The 19,683-nt window shown below is 44.7% G+C and overlaps 1 protein-coding gene across 5 annotated transcripts in view; it reads right to left on the bottom strand.

The window, feature by feature from the left end:
- LOC139565959 (ankyrin repeat and sterile alpha motif domain-containing protein 1B-like) overlaps positions 1 to 19,683 on the bottom strand; it is a 388,198-nt gene that overhangs the window by 64,770 nt on the left and 303,745 nt on the right. For all 5 annotated transcript variants that reach the window (XM_071386670.1, XM_071386669.1, XM_071386672.1 and 2 more), the window contains 2 exons: positions 5,607 to 5,705; positions 4,069 to 4,221 (listed from right to left, as the gene is read on the bottom strand). In XM_071386670.1, coding sequence (XP_071242771.1) covers positions 4,069 to 4,221; positions 5,607 to 5,705 — 252 coding nt within the window. The remainder of the gene's footprint in view (positions 1 to 4,068; positions 4,222 to 5,606; positions 5,706 to 19,683) is intronic.

Genomic DNA, 19,683 nt, shown 5'->3' with positions numbered 1-19,683 from the left:
ACACACACAAATGCAGGGGAGTGTACATACACACACACAGTTTTGTGCAGAAGTGAATATCTTTGCCGGTCTCTTCTCTACCCTCCTGTGGCTCTAACTCAAACTACACCCTCCTCTCAATCCTCTACAGCCATTTCCTCTCCCTCTCCCTCTCCTCCATCTGAATAGTATACTAACATCCACCTTCTGTAATACGTTTCACCTCCGCATTTGTTTTCAGAGAGGAGAGGAGAGAGGAAAGGAGATGAGGAAAGGAGACTAACACAGACTACTGAGATGCATTCCACCCCCAGAAGAGAGAGAGTAGACAAGGAAAGCAGGCCACAGAGACCCCACAGAGACCCTGCACAGCGGTGGTACACATCGCCCTGGACAAACAGTGTGGGTGGTTTCCCCGGTGTTGTGAGACATTGCCTCCCAAGTGCTTATATAACCTCTCTCTATCTCTCTCCACCTCCACAACTCCACCTCTCCACCTCCACCTCCTCCCCTCCTCACCACCTCCACCTCCACCTCTCCACCAGTGGATCAGTCATCCCTTCATACCACACTGGAGGAGAGAAAATACACCATCCTCCTCTCTTCTCACAGAAACCAGCAGGCACTCGATTTAATCAACTCTGACCACTAAATACAGGTGGTGTGTGTGTGTGTGAGCGTACAGTACATGTGTGTGTCTGACAATTGACATTGATTCACAGAAAGCTCTTACATATAGTAGCACATCTCTGAACAGATGAACTAGGCTGCTATTACAGTTCAGCAGTGTACAATAAGTACTAGGAAGAAAATGCCTCAAACAACCCTGTAACCCACCAACCAACGTAACCAACCTTGTAACCAACCAACCCTGTAACCGACCCACCAACCCTGTAACCAGCCCACCAACCCTGTAACCAACCAACTCTGTAACCAACCCTGTTATCAACCAACCCTGTAACCAACCAACCCTGTAACCAACCCACCAACCCTGTAACCAACCAACCCTGTAACCAACCCACCAACCCTGTAACCAACCTTGTAACCAACCCACCAACCCTGTAACCAGCCCACCAACCATGTAACCAACCCTGTAACCAACCAACCCTGTAACCGACCCACCAACCCTGTAACCAACCAACCCTGTAACCAACCCTGTAACCCATCAACCCATCAACCCTGTAACCCACCAACCAACCTTGTAACCAACCAACCCTGTAACCAGCCCACCCTGTAACCAACCAACCCTGTAACCAACCCACCAACCCTGTAACCCACCCACCAACCCTGTAACCAACCCACCAACCTTGTAACCAACCAACCCTGTAACCAACCCACCAACCCTGTAACCAACCCACCAACCTTGTAACCAACCAACCCTGTAACCAACCCACCAACCCTGTAACCAACCCACCAACCCTGTAATCAACCCAGTAACCAACCCTGTAATCAACCCTGTAACCAACCCTGTAATCAACCCTGTAATCAACCCTGTAATCAACCCTGTAACCAACCCTGTAACCAACCCTGTAATCAACCCTGTAATCAACCCTGTAACCAACCCTGTAATCAACCCTGTAACCAACCCTGTAATCAACCCTGTAACCAACCCTGTAATCAACCCTTTAACCAACCCAGTAATCAACCCTGTAACCAACCCACCAACCCTGTAACCAACCCTGTAATCAGCCCTGTAACCACCCTGTAATCAACCATGTAACCAATCCTGTAATCAACTCTGTAACCAACCCACCAACCCTGTAACCAACCCTGTAATCAACCCTGTAACCAACCCTGTAACGAACCCTGTAACCAACCCTGTAACCAACCCACAAACCCTGTAACCAACCCAGTAATCAACCCTGTAACCAACCCTGTAACTGACCCTGTAACCAACCCACAAACCCTGTAACCAACCCTGTAACCAACCCACAAACCAACCCTGTAATCAACCCTGTAACCAACCCTGTAACCAATCCTGTAATCAATCCTGTAACCAACCCACCAACCCAGTAACCAACCCTGTAATCAACTCTGTAATCAACCCTGTAACCAACCCTATAATCAACTCTGTAATCAATCCTGTAATCAACCCACCAACCCTGTAATCAACCCTGTAATCAACCCTGTAACCAACCCTGTAATCAACCCAGTAACCAACCCTGTAATCAACCCACCAACCCTGTAATCAGTCCTGTAATCAACCATGTAATCAACCCTGTAATCAACCCTGTAACCAACCCTGTAATCAACCCTGTAACCAACCCTGTAACCAACCCTGTAACCAACCCTGTAACCAACCCTGTAACCAACCCACAAACCCTGTAACCAACCCTGTAATCAACCCTGTAACCAACCCTGTAACCAACCCACAAACCCTGTAACCAACCCAGTAACCAACCCTGTAACCAATCCAGTAATCAACCCACCAACCCAGTAACCAACCCAGTAATCAACCCTGTAACCAACCCAGTAATCAACCCAGTAATCAACCCAGTAATCAACCTGTAACCAACCCTGTAATCAACCCTGTAACCAACCCTGTAATCAACCCAGTAATCAACCCTGTAATCAACCCTGTAACCAACCCAGTAATCAACCCTGTAACCAACCCAGTAATCAACCCTGTAACCAACCCAGTAGTCAACCCTGTAACCAACCCTGTAATCAACCCTGTAACCAACCCTGTAATCAACCCAGTAACCAACCCTGTAATCAACCCAGTAACCAACCCTGTCATCAACCCTGTAACCAACCCACAAACCCAGTAATCAACCCAGTAACCAACCCTGTAACCAATCCAGTAATCAACCCACCAACCCAGTAACCAACCCAGTAATCAACCCAGTAACCAACCCAGTAATCAACCCTGTAACCAACCCAGTAACCAACCCTGTAATCAACCCAGTAACCAACCCTGTCATCAACCCAGTAACCAACCCTGTAATCAACCCAGTAATCAACTCTGTAATCAACCCTGTAACCAACCCAGTAATCAACCCTGTAACCAACCCTGTAATCAACCCAGTAACCAACCCTGTAATCAACCCTGTAACCAACCCACCAACCCTGTAACCAACCCTGTAATCAAGCCTGTAATCAACCCTGTAACCACCCTGTAATCAACCCTGTAATCAACCCTGTAACCAACCCACCAACCCTGTAACCAACCCTGTAATCAACCCTGTAACCACCCTGTAATCAACCCTGTAACCAATCCTGTAATCAACCCTGTAACCAACCCACCAACCCTGTAACCAACCCTGTAATCAACCGTGTAATCAACCCTGTAACCAACCCTGTAACCAATCCTGTAACCAATCCTGTAACCAACCCTGTAACCAACCCTGTAACCAACCCTGTAACCAACCCTGTAACCAACCCTGTAACCAACCCACAAACCCTGTAACCAACCCTGTAACCAACCCTGTAACCAACCCTGTAACCAATCCTGTAATCAACCCTGTAACCAACCCACCAACCCAGTAACCAACCCTGTAATCAAGCCTGTAATCAACTCTGTAATCAACTCTGTAATCAACCCTGTAACCAACCCACCAACCCTGTAACCAACCCTGTAATCAACCCTGTAACCAACCCTGTAACCAACCCTGTAACCAACCCTGTAATCAACCCTGTAATCAACCCTGTAAGCAACCCACCAACCATGTAACCAACCCACCAACCCACCAACCCTGTAACCAAACCACCAACCCTGCAACCAACCCACCAACCAACCCTGAAACCAACCCACCAACCAACCCTGCAACCAACCCATCAACCAACCCTGCAACCCACAACCAAGCGGTGTGTTCCAACAATCCAAAGATGACAATATCTGTCAGGGGGACTATGTGACCACCACCTAAGCTCCACGTGTCATCTTCTCCTATATGTTCTGTGGACTAAAGATAGATCCTAATAAACAAACTAGAAAATGAACATTTACTGACATAAATGTGTGTGCTTGCTTCTACCGTCTTCTTCAGTTAGTATTTCTATAGTAGTGTATGGGGAATAACAGCAGTGTGCTTTCAGCAAGCACATTAAAAAACAGCAATAACCAGCAATAACCAGAAATAGACTCACATTGATGAGTTCTATCTCCCAGATCTTCTTGACCAGTTCCATGGAGGTGTATCCGTTGATGAGGAAGGACTTAGTGTAGTCTCCCAGCTCCAGAGACTCCAGCCACTCAGCCACTGACGTGGGGTTGTTACCGTCATAGCCAATAGGACGCACCTGGAGGGGGAAGGAGGAGGGGACAGACTGTCACTAGATGATATGAAGAACAATGATACAGGACACTCAAACTAGGGAGGGGGGCAGAGAGGGAGGCAGGGAGGGAGGAAAGGAGGGAGGGGGGCAGAGAGGGAGGCAGGGAGGGAGGAAAGGAGGGAGGGGGGCAAAGAGGGAGGCAGGGAGGGAGGAAAGGAGGGAGGGGACAGAGAGGGATGCAGGAGGGAGGGGGGCAGAGAGGGATGCAGGAGGGAGGGGGGCAGAGAGGGATGCAGGGAGGGAGGAAAGGAAGGAGACAGGGAGGCAGGAAAGGAGGGAGCAGAGAGGGAAGGAGGGAGCAGAGAGGGAAGGAGAGACAATCAATAAATTACAGATATATAGATGACATACTAACTAGAGTACACCATCAAAGGCTCAAACTGGACGAAGACAGATGGAGGGAGGGAGGATAGCATGTGCTGCATGTAAAATGATGACTTAAATACAGAAATTGAATATAAGATTCTGAAATCCATACCAACCCTTAGCACCCAAGGACATGATAAGCATTATAATGAAAATCCCACCTAGCCATTCAGAGGGAGAGGCAGGGCTAGTTCCATACTGCTTACAGAAGAGCTATCTAAATCCTTCAGATCAACAAGGGGTGTAGGGGCTAAAGGTTTATTTAGGATTAGGCAAATGCATCTTATTCTTCCCTATATGTACTTGGTATGGTGTGTTGGCCTATGTGACGTGAGAATATATTTCACAGTAAGTGCGTCTCAGCGCTTTCTTTTGCAATATAGTCAACAGGACTTCAGAGGAGAAGGGCATTCTGCTTTTTCTCATAGAAGAGGATATATCTGAAGTAATAAGGACTCGGCATCCTACTTTTAAGAAGAGTTGGGACTTTGGAGTGAGCACATCGTGTGACATTTTCCTAAAATGTGCATCCTTCTTTCCACAAGGTGAGGGGGAAGAGAGAGAGGATTTCTCTGTCGTTTGAAAACTTTGCAGGGATCAGAGAAGGAAAGTGCTGACTGAGATGACATTTAAGAAGAAGGTTCCTCCCTCCCTCCCTCTCTCATTTAATTGACATCTCTCACTTAGTTGGCTATATTGGTTGTGTGTGTGACTGCACAAGGAACGATTCAACCATTTTGAATGTTATATCGTTTTTAGAGCGATGTTCTATTGGTGAATAACTCAGATACACATGAAAACATGAAATGACCCCAGGATTAGATAGAACGTCGCTCAGAGATGCACAAATACAATATTTCATTTATACTGGTGAAGAGCTCATCTTCTGATGTTATCCCCTCCACAGAATCCTAATGATGCTAGATTCATTTTTACTGCAGTACACGCAAACGCACGCACGCACGCATGCACACAGTACTGACCCTGGGCAGTAGGCGTATGGCCTGTAGCAGCCTCTGTCTGTGGGCTGAGTTGAGGATCCCGATCTCCAGCAGGTCCTGGTCCTCCACCACGTTACTGCCCTGCATGGGGAACATACACATGACATCATCAGTCCATTGATCAGTGACATCATCATGTTCACTACTCCACCCATCCCAATGCCTTGTTGTGAGGGGTATTCTTGTTTTTCAATCAACCAACAAAACACATTCCACATTCACAGATGTGACAGACTTTTAAAAATAATAATAATAATAATAATTTATAAAAAAATATTTTAAATTATTATAATAATTAAAAAAGATATATTAAAAAAAAGATATGTATATTATATATACATATATATATATACAGTGGGGAGAACAAGTATTTGATACACTGCCGATTTTGCAGGTTTTCCTACTACAAAGCATGTAGAGGTCTGTAATTTTTTATCATAGGTACACTTCAACTTACATACACACAAAGAATAATTATTAAAAAATAAAAATATATATACAACTTGCAGCAGCACTATCAAGGTTCTTATTAGCTATTTCCAGCCTTAGCTGAGACGACGAGCAAATAATTTGTTTTTAGATTTTACAGCACCTTACACAACATTTCCCTAATCACCCCATTCACTCTGTCCAATTTGAAATATAGTTGAATAGTGGAGACCAGAGTCTATTAAACTTGGGCCGTCTCTTGCGGAGGTCATAAGTGAGCTTTTCAAGAGGGAGAAAATCAACAATCTGGTCAATCCACATTTTAAATGTAGGAGAAGTATTAGAGGCCCACAATATAAGAATACATTTCTTAGCAAAGTATGTAATAGTCATAAGCACATTTTCTCTGTCAGGATCAAGAACAAAGTCCTGCTGGGCATTAAGAAGATAGATACACGGGGTCATATCAAACTGTACATCTAGTATTTTCTGTGCAGCAGTATGTATAGATTGCCAAAATCTGGCCATCTCTCTACAGCTCCAAAATACATGCATATAGGTTCCACTTTCAGAGGTACATCTTTTACAGTTAGGAGAAATGTCTGTTTTCATTCTATGGAGTCTCAAGGAGTGTAATAAATGTTGTACAAAAATTTGTAATTAAATTCTTTCATTTTTACATTAGTAGAGGAGCAGTATACCCTGTCGCAAACCTCCGCCCATAACTCATCACTGATAGTCAGACCAAGGTCCTTTTCCCAGATTATTTTCAAAGGAGTAAAGGAGGAGCCTCCTTTCTCAGAAAGGAGTCTATAGATATAAGATATTTTGCCTTTAATGGATTGTGCTGTGACAAGAAGGGTTTCAACTTCATTCAACTGTTCTAAACCTCCTCTTGGAAGTAAATGAGGAAATGACATGTCTAATTTGAAGATATATTTTTTAAATGGGATCTTGGCACATTGAATTCACTGCAGAGCTCTTGAAATGATTTCAGTGTAGTGGTTTTCTGATGAAATAGGTCTGAAAAGGTCCTGATTCCTAGAGTATGCCAAAGATTAAAGTTGGCATCCCTCAGGGCTTTTGGGAAGTCTGGGTTGCCTACTATAGGCGAGTGAGAACATATTTGGGAAGAAATGCCCAGGTATTTCTTACAGTTCTTCCACGCTAGTAGGGTGCTGTAAATCAAAAAGGTTTTGGCTATGTTGCCCACTTCATTAAAGTTATTAATGAATATAATTGAGCTTAGGGGCAATGAACCACAGGATTGGGCTTCTATCTGAATCCACGTTGACTCTTGTCTGTTTGTGATCCATGTTAGCATGTTGCAGATTTGGGCAGACCAGTAGTACAATTGAAGGGAGGGAAGGGCAAGACCACCCTTAGATTCAGGTTTCGATAGAGTGGAGAACTTGATCCTAGGTTTTTTATTGCCCCATATAAATTTGGTGATGCTTTGGTTAGTTGTTTTGAAAAAGGAAGCTGGGAGATAGCATGGGAGCATCTGAAACAAATAGTTCAATCTAGGGAGGATGTTCATACGGATGACATTAATTCTTCCTACTAAGCTAATTGGGAGGGAGATCCAGGTTTGGAGATCGTTCTTGATTCGATCCAGGAGTGGAAGATAATTTTCCTTGAAAAGGCTATTCAGAGCTGGTGTTATGAAGATCCCAAGGTATTGAAACCCCTGTGTCTTCCATTGGAACGGACAGAGTGTCTTCACAGAGCTGGTGAGTGTAAGATTGAGTGGGCAGACAGTGGATTTGTTAAAATTTATCTTATAACCTGAAAACTTGCCATACTGAGCAATTGTGTCTAAAATGGGAGGAAGGGATTTCTCGGGGTTGGATATGTAGAGCAAGACATCATCCGCGTAGAGCGAAATCTTGTGCTGCAGGCCGCCTGCAGAAACACCCATAATACTTGGATTGCTCCTTATCAACTCTGCCAGAGGCTCCGCCCCCCAACAAGTAGAGCAGGGGGGATAGCGAGCACCCTTGTCTTGTGCCCCGTCCCAAAGGGAATCTGTCGGAGTTCAGTCCGTTAGTAGTCACCATGGCATTTGGATGAGAGTATAGTGATTTGATCCATTTAATAAAGTTTGGGCCCATATTGAACTTTTCTAAGACTGAGAACAGAAAGCTCCACTCCATCCTGTCGAACGCCTTCTCAGCATCCAGTGAAGCCAGCAGGACAGGGGTCTTCTGTGCGTTTACTTGATCAATAATATCAAAAAGATGGCGAATGTTATCAGAAGAATATCTGTCTCTAATAAATCCAGTTTGGTCCGCTTTTAATATTTTGGGAAGAAGAGTGTTTAGTCTTTTTGCGAGCAATTTGGTAATCATTTTGTAGTCGAAATCCAACAAGCTTATGGGCCGGAAGGAGGAGCAGGATAGAGGGTCCTTGTCTTTTTTGAGCAACACTGTAATGCGAGCTGTGTGCATTGAGTCTGGGAGAACTCAGTTTTTGCAAAAATCCTCCAGCATTGGCATGAAAATAGGGCTAAGCTGGGGCCAAAAAGCTTTGTAGAACTCTCTGGGGAATCCATCTGGGCCTGGGGACTTGTTAGGTGGCATGGAGGTAATTGCCTCCAGGATCTCCTCAGGGGTGAAGGGGGAGTTGAGATCTTCTTGGTCAGTCTCTGATAGTTTAGGTAGCAAGATTCCCTCTAGGAAGGAGTGGAGTTCTGCCTCCGTGTGTTTTCTCTCAGAGGTATATAGTTTGCAGTAAAAATCATGAAAAGTAAAATGTATCTTTTTTGGGTCATATGTGACCTCGTCCTCTGCTGTTCGGATAGCCATGATTGTACGCTCTGACTGCTCTTTTTTAAATTGGTAAGCAAGCAATCTACTAGGCCTATTGCTATACTCATGGTATTTCTGTTTAGTAAAGAAAACTTTTTTTTTATCTCCCGAGTATAGTCCAAATTCAGTTTGGCTTTGGCTGCTTTAAGTTGACTCCAGGAGGTGCTGTCTGGGGATTGTTTATGTACTTTTTCACAGCATTCCAGCTCCCTCTCAAGATCTAGCCTGTGTGCTTCCATTGCTTTTTTCTTAGAGGAAGCATATGCAATTAGATTACCTCTTAGTGTGGCTTTAGCAGCGTCCCACATTGTGGCCGGAGAAACAGGAGAATCTTTGTTGTCTTGTGTGTAGTTGTCTATCCATGTAGTTACCAATGTATGGAACGCTCCGTTTGATAACATGGAGGTGTTGAATTTCCAGCTCTTTGACCTCGGGATGTTTTTGCAGAGGTCAAAGCGGAGGTGGACAAAGGCGTGATCTGAAAGTGCTATGGGTCCGATTGTACACGTGGCAGAATTTATGAAAATCTTTGGGATAAAAATGTAATCTATACGGGAGTAGGTGTTATGGACATTAGAGTAGTATGTATAGTCCATAGATGAGCTATTAGTCTCTCTCCAGATATCTATCAGTCCCATCTCTTTAGTAATAGAGTTCAACATCTTTGCAGATCTGGGATTTGTGGTGGGGACTTGAGATGATTTGTCCAGGGTTGGTTTGAGGGTACAATTAAAATCTCTGGCCATCACGCCAAAGGAAACACAATGCTCATTGAACAGGGTTATCATTTTTAACATGAAAGCAGGAGTATCTGTGTTAGGGGCGTATATGTTTAAGATAGTAATTGGTTGTCCATACAGTGACCCAGTTATCAAAATAAATCTCCCCTCCGGATCAGATATGTTTTTGTCAATTATGAATGGAACATTCTTATGGATAAGTATGGCTGTACCTCTACTGTTGGATTTGAAAGATGAGAAATACACCTGTCCCACCCAAGCTCTGCGGAGTTTGGCATGTTCAGCATCACAGAGGTGTGTCTCTTGTAATAGCACAATGTCTGCTTTTTCCTTTTTTAGAGCACATAGTATCTTTTTCCATTTTATTGCATGACCTAGACCATGGCAGTTCCATGTCAATAGATTTAAGGTACTAGTCATCGTCATCGAACTGTAATCAAACTTTAGTGCAAGTCATCTCTGGGTAAAGGTGGATAATAGTTACAGCTGCGTTCACATAAAAGGAAAATAAATGGTGTACATAAAATAACAATCTCTGAACACCCCAGCCGAGTTCCCAAACAACTCGACATATCCCGTTGGATCTATTACCCCTCTGCTCAGTCTCAATTCTGTGTTCCAAAAAAAAAAAAAAAAAAAACGGGAACAGTTAGCAACACACAACGTCTCCCCCTCCCCACCAAAGAAATGCCTCATCCTCTCCGCCCCACATTGAGTAAATTACAACGTCTCCCCCTCCCCACCAAAGAAATGCCTCATCCTCTCCTCTCCGCCCAGCATTGAGTAAATGACAACGTCTCCCCCTCCCCACCAAAGAAATGCCTCATCCTCTCCTCTCCGCCCCACATTGAGTAAATGACAACGTCTCCCCCTCCCCACCAAAGAAATGCCTCATCCTCTCCTCTCTGCCCAGCATTGAGTAAATGACAACGTCTCCCCCTCCCCACCAAAGAAATGCCTCATCCTCTCCTCTCCGCCCCACATTGAGTAAATGACAACATAGCCCCCGTCCAGACCACATTAAAAGAGGGAGAAAATAGAATCAATAGCCCAGCCTGCATATACCTCCCCCAAGGGACATAGGGAACCACAAGTGATAATAGCAACAAAAAAAAGGGAACTAGAAGTAGGCTGAAGCGTTAGTAGGCCTAGGTTAGGCTATAGAGCCTATCCCTCTCAGCTAAAGGAACATAAATATAGATAAGATGGCTATAATGACATTTAGCGGGGCGGGTGGGTCTTTGGATATCGGCTATATGTTGTCTTACCTCCTTTAGTAATAATAGTAATCGCATTTAGTCATTGGTCCATTTCTCATTGACTGGGGTTGTCTTTCAAAAAACGTTTTGCCTCTTCGGGAGTTTTGAAGTGTCGCAGGGCTCCTTGGTGAAGAATCCTGAGCTCGTTTGGGTATTTGAATCCCCTAAAGATGCCTCGGTTAATGGAGTATTTCTTCACCTCGTCAAACTCTCGGCGCTTTCAGCGTATTCCAGCTGACAGGTCCTGGTGTAAAGTGAGTTTGGCATTTCCCACTGTAATGGTGTTGATTTTCGCCGCCTGTAGGACTCCTTCCTTGTCGGTGAATCTCAGGAAACGTATGGTGATTGGGCGCGGTGGTTGTCTGGCTGCTGGTGGGGGCCTCAGTGCTCGGTGAGCTCTCTCGAGTTCTATGGGCCTGTCGGTGGACAGGTGGAGCCACTCGGGAAGTTTGTCTTGCAGGTAGCGAATCAGTGGCATGTTTTCCTCTTCTTTTTCGCCCAGATTTAATAGAACACAATTATTCCTTCGCCCCTTGTTTTCCAGGTCCTCTGTTTTCTCTTCCAGATGCTCTATTTTCTTTTTAGCATGTGCTATTGTTTCCATGGCGTCTGTCAATAAGTTTTCCATGGATAGGATTCGCCCCTCTGCCTCGTCCAGTCGCCCCGCGTTTATGGTTATCTTGTTGTTGATGTCAGGCAAAGCATTTTCCAGGATTGTCACCTTGCCCCCTATCACACTGAGCTGAGAGTTAATCTAATTTAATGTTGAGTTCTGTACGTTGGGATCTCAACTCAGAAAGGATGTCTTCGACAGAGTGCGAGGTTGGCATTCGTTGGGCCTCGGGGGGGAACGGGTCCTCTTGCTCCTGGCTAATGGCGCTAGCTGCTTCTTGGAGGCTTTTTCCGTCGCTAATGCTCGAGTCCGGGTAAAAATGTCACCTGTAGTGTCGCCTTTTGTAGCCGCCATAACTTTTTGACTAAAGTTAAAGGAGTTTAAACATGAAGTGGAGGTAAGATTAGGAATTGGAAACTACTTGTGCGGAGCTCTTAGTTCATCTCGTTCAAGGGTCACGTGATCCCCCCCTTAAATTTAAATTTAATTGACCGAGTGAGAGGCCGAGTGAGACACCGAGTGAGAGACCGTGTGAGAGAGAGACAGACAGCAACAGACAGAGACAGAGACAGACAGAGACAGAAAGAAATAAAGAAAGAAAGGAGTGAATAAAGGAGAGAGGGAGATATAGACAGAGAGAAATACAGAAAGATAGCTTTGAGAGAGCGAGAGAACCAGAGTCAGAGGAAGAAAGAGAGAAAGAGAGAGAATGAGCGAGAGGGAGACAGAGCGAGAGGGGAAGAGAAAGGGAGGGGGAGAGACAGAGAGAGAGACATAGAGAGACAGAAGGAATTGCACTTCAGAAATCAGCTCAATGTAATTGAAAAATCCATAGAATCTAACCACTTCTGGGATAATTGGAAAACTCTAAACAAACAACAACACGAAGAGTTATCTATCCAAAAATGATGTATGGATAAACCTCTTCTTCAATCTTGTATATTTTGGTTTTTGGAGTTTTATGAGCACTTATTAAACGACTCCATTTATACCAAGTTCGTTTTCCTGCACCTGACTTCCCTGCCACTGACACGCACCCATTACAGAGACAAATTTGACTAATAATTACAGTGGGATATGTGTCAACAGCAACCTTGGGAAAATACTCCGCATTATCATTAACAGCAGACTCGTACATTTCCTCAGCAAAAACAATGTACTGAGCAAATGTCAAATTGTTTTTTTTACCAAATTACCACACGACAGACCACGTATTCACCCTGCACACCATAATTGACAAACAAACAATCCAAAACAAAGGCAAAGTCTTCTCATGCTTTGTTGATTTCCAAAAAGCTTTCGACTCAATTTGGCATGAGGGCCTGCTATAGAAATTGATGGAAATTGGAGTTGGGAAAAAAACACACGACATTATAAAATCCATGTGCACGAGGGGGCAATACAAATAGTCTGGGTAGCCATTTGATTAGCTGTTCAGGAGTCTATGGCTTGGGGGTAGAAGCTGTTTAGAAGCCTCTTGGACCTAGACTTGGCGCTCCGGTATCGCTTGCCATGCGGTAGCAGAGAGAACAGTCTCTAGGGTGGCTGGAGTCTTTGACAATTTTTAGGGCCTTCCTCTGACACCGCCTGGTATAGAGGTCCTGGATGGCAGGAAGCTTGGCCCCAGTGATGTACTGGGCCATACGCACTACCCTCTGTAGTGCCTTGCGGTCGGAGGCCGAGTAGTTGCCATACCAGGCAGTGATGCAACCCGTCAGGATGCCCTCGATGGTGCAGCTGTAGAACCTTTTGAGGATCTGAGGACCCATGCCAAATCTCTTCAGTCTCCTGAGGGTGAATAGGTTTTGTCGTGCCCTCTTCATGACTGTCTTGGTGTGCTTGGACCATGTTAGTTTGTGCTGTGGACACCAAGGAACTTGAAGCTCTCAAACTGCTCCACTACAGCCCCGTTGATGAGAATGGGGGCGTGCTCGATCTTCCTTTTCCTATAGTCCACAATCATCTCCTTTGTCTTGATCACGTTAAGGGAGAGGTTGTTGTCCTGGCACCACACGGCCAGTCTCTGACGTCCTCCTTAAAGGCTGTCTCGTTGTTGTCGGTGATCAGGTCTACTGTTGTGTCATCGGCAAACTTAATGATGGTGTTGGAGTTGTGTTTGGCAGTGCAGTCATGAGTGAACATGGAGTACAGGAGGGGACTGAGCACGCACCCCTGAGGGGCTTCCATGTTGAGGATCAGCGTGGGTGCGGCCCGTCAGGAAGTCCAGGATCCAGTTGCAGAGGGAGGTGTTTAGTCGCAGGGTCCCTAGCCTAGTGATGAGATTTGAGGGCACTATGGTGTTGAACGCTGAGCTGTAGTCAATGAATATCATTCTCACATAGGTGTTCCTTTTGTCTAGGTGTGAAAAGGCAGTGTGGAGTGCAATAGAGATTGCATCATCTGTGGATCTGTTGGGGCGGTATGCAAATTGGAGTGGGTCTAGGATTTCTGGGATAATGGTGCTGATGTGATCCATGACCAGCCTTTCAAAGCACTTCATGTCTACAGACGTGAGTGCTACGGGTCAGTAGTCATTTAGGCAGGTTACCTTAGTGTTCTTGGGTACAGGCACTATGGTGGTCTGCTTGAAACATGTTGGTACTACATATTACAGAAAATGTCAGTGAAGACACTTGCCAGTTGGTCAGCGCATGCTCGGAGTACACGTCCTGGTAATCCGTCTGGCCCTGCGGCCTTGTGAATGTTGACCTGTTTAAATGTCTTCCTCACATTGGCTGCGGAGAGCGTGATCACACAGTCATCCAGAACAGCTGATGCTCTCATGCATGTTTCAGTGTTACTTGCCTTGAAGCGAGCATAGAAGTAATTTAGCTCGTCTGGTAGGCTCGTGTCACTGGGCAGCTCTCGGCGGTCCTTCCCTTGGTAATCCGTGATAGTTTGCAAGCCCTGCCACATCCGACGAGTGTCAGAGCTGGTGTAGTACAATTCGATCTTAGTCCTGTATTTACGCTTTGCCTGTTTGATGGTTCGTCGGAGGGCATAGCGGGGTTTCTTGTTATCTTCCGGGTTAGAGTCCCGCTCCTTGAAAGCGGCAGCTCTACCCTTTAGCTCAGTGTGGATGTTGCCTGTATTCCATGGCTTCTGGTTGGGGTATTTACGTACAGTCACTGTTGGGACGACGTCTTCGATGCACTTATTGATGAAGCCAGTGACTGATGTGGTGTCCTCTTCAATGCCATCGGAAGAATCACGGAATATGTTCCAGTCTGTGCTAGCAAAACAGTCCTGTAGCTTAGCATCTGCTTCATCTGACCACTTTTTTATTGACCGGGTTACAGGTACTTCCTGCTTTAAGTTTTGCTTGTAAGCAGGAATCAGGAGGATATAATTATGTTCAGATTTGCCAAATGCAGGGCGAGGGAGAGCTTTGTACGCGTCTCTGTCTGTGGAGTAAAGATGGTCTACAGTTTTTTCCCTCTGGTTGCACGTTTAACATGTTGGTAGAAATGAGGTAAAACAGGTTTAAGTTTCCCTGCATCAAAGTCACCGGCCACTATGAGCGCCGCTTCTGGATGAGCGTTTTCCTGTTTGCTTATGGCTGTATACAGCTCATTGAGTCCGGTCTTAGTGCCAGCATCAGTTTGTGCTGGTAAATAGACAGCTACGAAGAATATAGATGAAAACTCTCTAGGTAGATAGTGTGGTCTACAGCTTATCATGAGATACTCAGGCGAGATACTCAGGTGAGCAAAACATTAAGACTTCCTTAGATATTGTTCACCAGCTGTTGTTTACAAATATACATAGACCTTCACCCCTTGTCTTATCAGAGGCTGCTGTTGTATCCTGCCGATACAGTGTATAACCCGCCAGCTGTATTTTATTTACGTCGTCGGTGAACTCGGTGAAACATAAGGTATTACAGTTTTGAATGTCCTGTTGGTAGGATATACATGCTTATAGTTCGTCCACTTAATTATCCAGCGATTGTACGTTTGCCAATAGTAACGATGGCAAATGCAGATTAGCCACTCGTCGCCGGATCCTCACAAGGCACCCCGATCTCCTCCCGCGATACCTACATCTCTTTCTCTGGCCAATGACGGAGATGAGTGCCTGTTCGGGTGTCTGGAGTAAATACCTCTCGTCCGACTCATTTATGAAAAATTATTCGCCCAGTTCAAGGTGAGTAATCGCTGTTCTGATGTCCAGAAGCTCTTCTCGGTCATAAGAGACGGTAGCAGCAACATTATGGTTAAAATAAGTTATAAGCAATGCAAAAAAACAAACAAACAACACGGTTGGTTAAGAGCCCATAAAACGGCAGCCATCCGGCGCTCTCTTCAAAAAGGGATGCAGCTTAAGCCCCACCTCTTCAACATACAGTGGGGAGAACAAGTATTTGATACACTGCCGATTTTGCAGGTTTTCCTACTTACAAAGCATGTAGAGGTCTGTAATTTTTATCATAGGTACACTTCAACTGTGAGAGGCGGAATCTAAAACAAAAATCCAGAAAATCACATTGTATGATTTTTAACTAATTCCTTTGCATTTTATTGCATGACATAAGTATTTGATACATCAGAAAAGCAGAACTTAATATTTGATACAGAAACCTTTGTTTGCAATTACAGAGATCATACGTTTCCTGTAGTTCTTGACCAGGTTTGCACACACTGCAGCAGGGATTTTGGCCCACTCCTCCATACAGACCTTCTCCAGATCCTTCAGGTTTCGGGGCTGTCGCTGGGCAATACGGAATTTCAGCTCCCTCCAAAGATTTTCTATTGGATTCAGGTCTGGAGACTGGCTAGACCACTCCAGGACCTTGAGATGCTTCTTACGGAGCCACTCCTTAGTTGCCCTGGCTGTGTGTTTCGGGTCGTTGTCATGCTGGAAGACCCAGCCACGACCCATCTTCAATGCTCTTACTGAGGGAAGGAGGTTGTTGGCCAAGATCTCGCGATACATGGCCCCATCCATCCTCCCCTCAATACGGTGCAGTCGTCCTGTCCCCTTTGCAGAAAAGCAGCCCCAAAGAATGATGTTTCCACCTCCATGCTTCACGTTTGGGATGGGTTCTTGGGGTTGTACTCATCCTTCTTCTTCCTCCAAACACAGCGAGTGGAGTTTAGACCAAAAAGTTATATTTTTGTCTCATCAGACCACATGACCTTCTCCCATTCCTCCTCTGGATCATCCAGATGGTCATTGGCAAACTTCAGACGGGCCTGGACATGCGCTGGCTTGAGCAGGGGGACCTTGCGTGCGCTGCAGTATTTTAATCCATGACGGCGTAATGTGTTACTAATGGTTTTCTTTGAGACTGTGGTCCCAGCTCTCTTCAGGTCATTGACCAGGTCCTGCCGTGTAGTTCTGGGCTGATCCCTCACCTTCCTCATGATCATTGATGCCCCACGAGGTGAGATCTTGCATGGAGCCCCAGACCGAGGGTGATTGACCGTCATCTTGAACTTCTTCCATTTTCTAATAATTGCGCCAACAGTTGTTGCCTTCTCACCAAGCTGCTTGCCTATTGTCCTGTAGCCCATCCCAGCCTTGTGCAGGTCTACAATTTTATCCCTGATGTCCTTACACAGCTTTCTGGTCTTGGCCATTGTGGAGAGGTTGGAGTCTGTTTGATTGAGTGTGTGGACAGGTGTCTTTTATACAGGTAATGAGTTCAAACAGGTGCAGTTAATACAGGTAATGAGTGGAGAACAGGAGGGCTTCTTAAAGAAAAACTAACAGGTCTGTGAGAGCCGGAATTCTTACTGGTTGGTAGGTGATCAAATACTTATGTCATGCAATAAAATGCAAATTAATTACTTAAAAATCATACAATGTGATTTTCTGGATTTTTGTTTTAGATTCCGTCTCTCACAGTTGAAGTGTACCTATGATAAAAATTACAGACCTCTACATGCTTTGTAAGTAGGAAAACCTGCAAAATCGGCAGTGTATCAAATACTTGTTCTCCCCACTGTATATCAACAAATTGGCGAGGGCACTAGAACAGTCTGCAGCACCTGGCCTCACCCTACTAGAATCTGAAGTCAAATGTCTACTGATGATCTGGTGCTTCTGTCCCCAAACAAGGAGGGCTTACAGCAGCACCTAGATCTTCTGCACCGATTCTGTCAGACCCGGGCCCTGACAGTAAATCTCAGTAAGACAAAAATAATGGCATTCCAAAAAAGGTCCAGTTACCAGGACCACGAATACAATTTCCATCTAGACACCGTGGCCTAGAGCACACAAAAAACTATAGATACCTCAGCCTAAACATCAGCGCCACAGGTAACTTCCACAAAGCTGTGACCTATCTGAGACAAGACAAGAAGGGCCTTCAATGTCATCAAAAGGAACATAACATTCAACATACCAATTAGGATCTGGCTAAAAATACTTGAATTAGTTATAGAACCCATTGCCCTTTATGGTCGTGAGGTCTGGGGTACGCTCACCAACCAATAATTCACAAAATGGGACAAACACCAAATTGAGACTCTGCATGCAGAATTCTGCAAAAACACCCAATAATGCATGCAGAACAGAATTAGGCTGTTCCCTGCTAATTATCAAAATCCAGAAAATAGACGTCAAATTCTACAACCACCTAAAAGGAAGCAATTCCCAAACCATCCATAACAAAGCCAACACCTACAGATAAATAAACCTAAGCAAGCTGGTCCTGGGGCTCTGTTCACAAACACAAACCCCACAGAGCCCCAGGACAGCAACACAATTACACCCAACCAAATCATGAGAAAACTAAAAGATAATTACTTGACACATTGGAAAACATTTACCAAAAAACAGAGAAAACTGGAATGCTATTTGGCCCTAAACAGAAAGTACACAGTGGCAGAATACCTGACCACTGTGACTGACTCAAAATTAAGGAAATCTTTGACTATGTACAGACTCAGTGAGGATAGCCTTGCTATTGAGAAAGGCCACCGTTGGCAGACCTGGCTCTCAAGAGAAGACAGGCTATGTGCACACTGCCCACAAAATGAGGTGGAAACTGAGCTGCACTTCCTAACCTCCTGCCAAATGTATGACACATATTTCCCTCAGATTACACAGACCCACAAAGAATTTGAAAACAAATCCAATTTTGATAAACTCTCATATCTATTGGTTGAAATACCAGTGTGCAATCACAGCAGCAACATTTGTGACCTGTTGCCACAAAAAAAGGGAAACCACTGAAAAACAAACACCATTGTAAATACAACCTATATTTATGTTTATTTATTTTCCCTTTTGTACTTTAACTATTTTCACATCATTACAACACTGTATATAGAGATAATATGACAAATGTCATTATTTTTTTTAAACTTTTGTAAGTGTAATGTTTACTGTCAATTTTGTATTGTTTATTTCACTTTTGTTTATAATCTATTTCACTTGCTTTGGTAATGTAAACATATGTTTCCCATGCCAATAAAGGCCCTTACATTCAAATTGAAATTGACAGAGAAACAGAGAAAGCGACAGACAGAGAAACAGAGAAAGCGACAGACAGAGAAACAGAGAAAGCGACAGACAGACAGACAGGAGACAGACAGACAGACAGACAGACAGACAGACAGACAGACAGACAGACAGACAGACAGACAGACAGACAGACAGACAGACAGACAGACAGACAGAGAAAGAAAGGAGTGAATAAAGGACAGAGGAGAGAGGGAGAGAGAAAGACAGAAAGAGAGTGTTTGAGAGAGCGAGAGAGAATCAGAGTCAGAGGAAGAAACAGAGAGAGAGAAACAGAGGCACCAGAGAGGTGAGGTGCTGGGGGTTGTCTCTCTCTCTGTGGAGCCCCAGCCTCAGGCTGTACTAAAGCCCAGACACAGATCACACCTGGTAGGGGGACTGAACTTGTCACTCCTCCACATCTCATTCATCCCCTCTCTTAATCTCCCTCTCTCTTGGCCTGGCTAGACAATAACACAGATAGCTATCGATCTGGAGCACTGAAGACAGGGATGAAGGAGGAATGGAACGGCAGATTTCACAGCAATCTTTTTCATGTCATCCTCAACGTGAACCTCTAACCTGCTGCTCTCTACAGACCAAGAGCCATGGGCTTATGTTGTATTTATGTACTGTATGGGGCGGTACATTAGGGTAACGTGATGCTATTGTATTATATTAGAGGACGTAAGTTGCAATATCTTAGGGCATAAATACAGTTGTATTGAATTTACTTTACAAAGTGTTGCACTACATGGG

The sequence above is a fragment of the Salvelinus alpinus genome, chromosome 37 (genome assembly GCF_045679555.1).
Source record: "Salvelinus alpinus chromosome 37, SLU_Salpinus.1, whole genome shotgun sequence".
Taxonomy (NCBI): Eukaryota; Metazoa; Chordata; class Actinopteri; order Salmoniformes; family Salmonidae; genus Salvelinus; species Salvelinus alpinus.
Note: the sequence above shows the minus strand (reverse complement) of the source record. Positions and strands in the feature narration are given on the sequence as shown.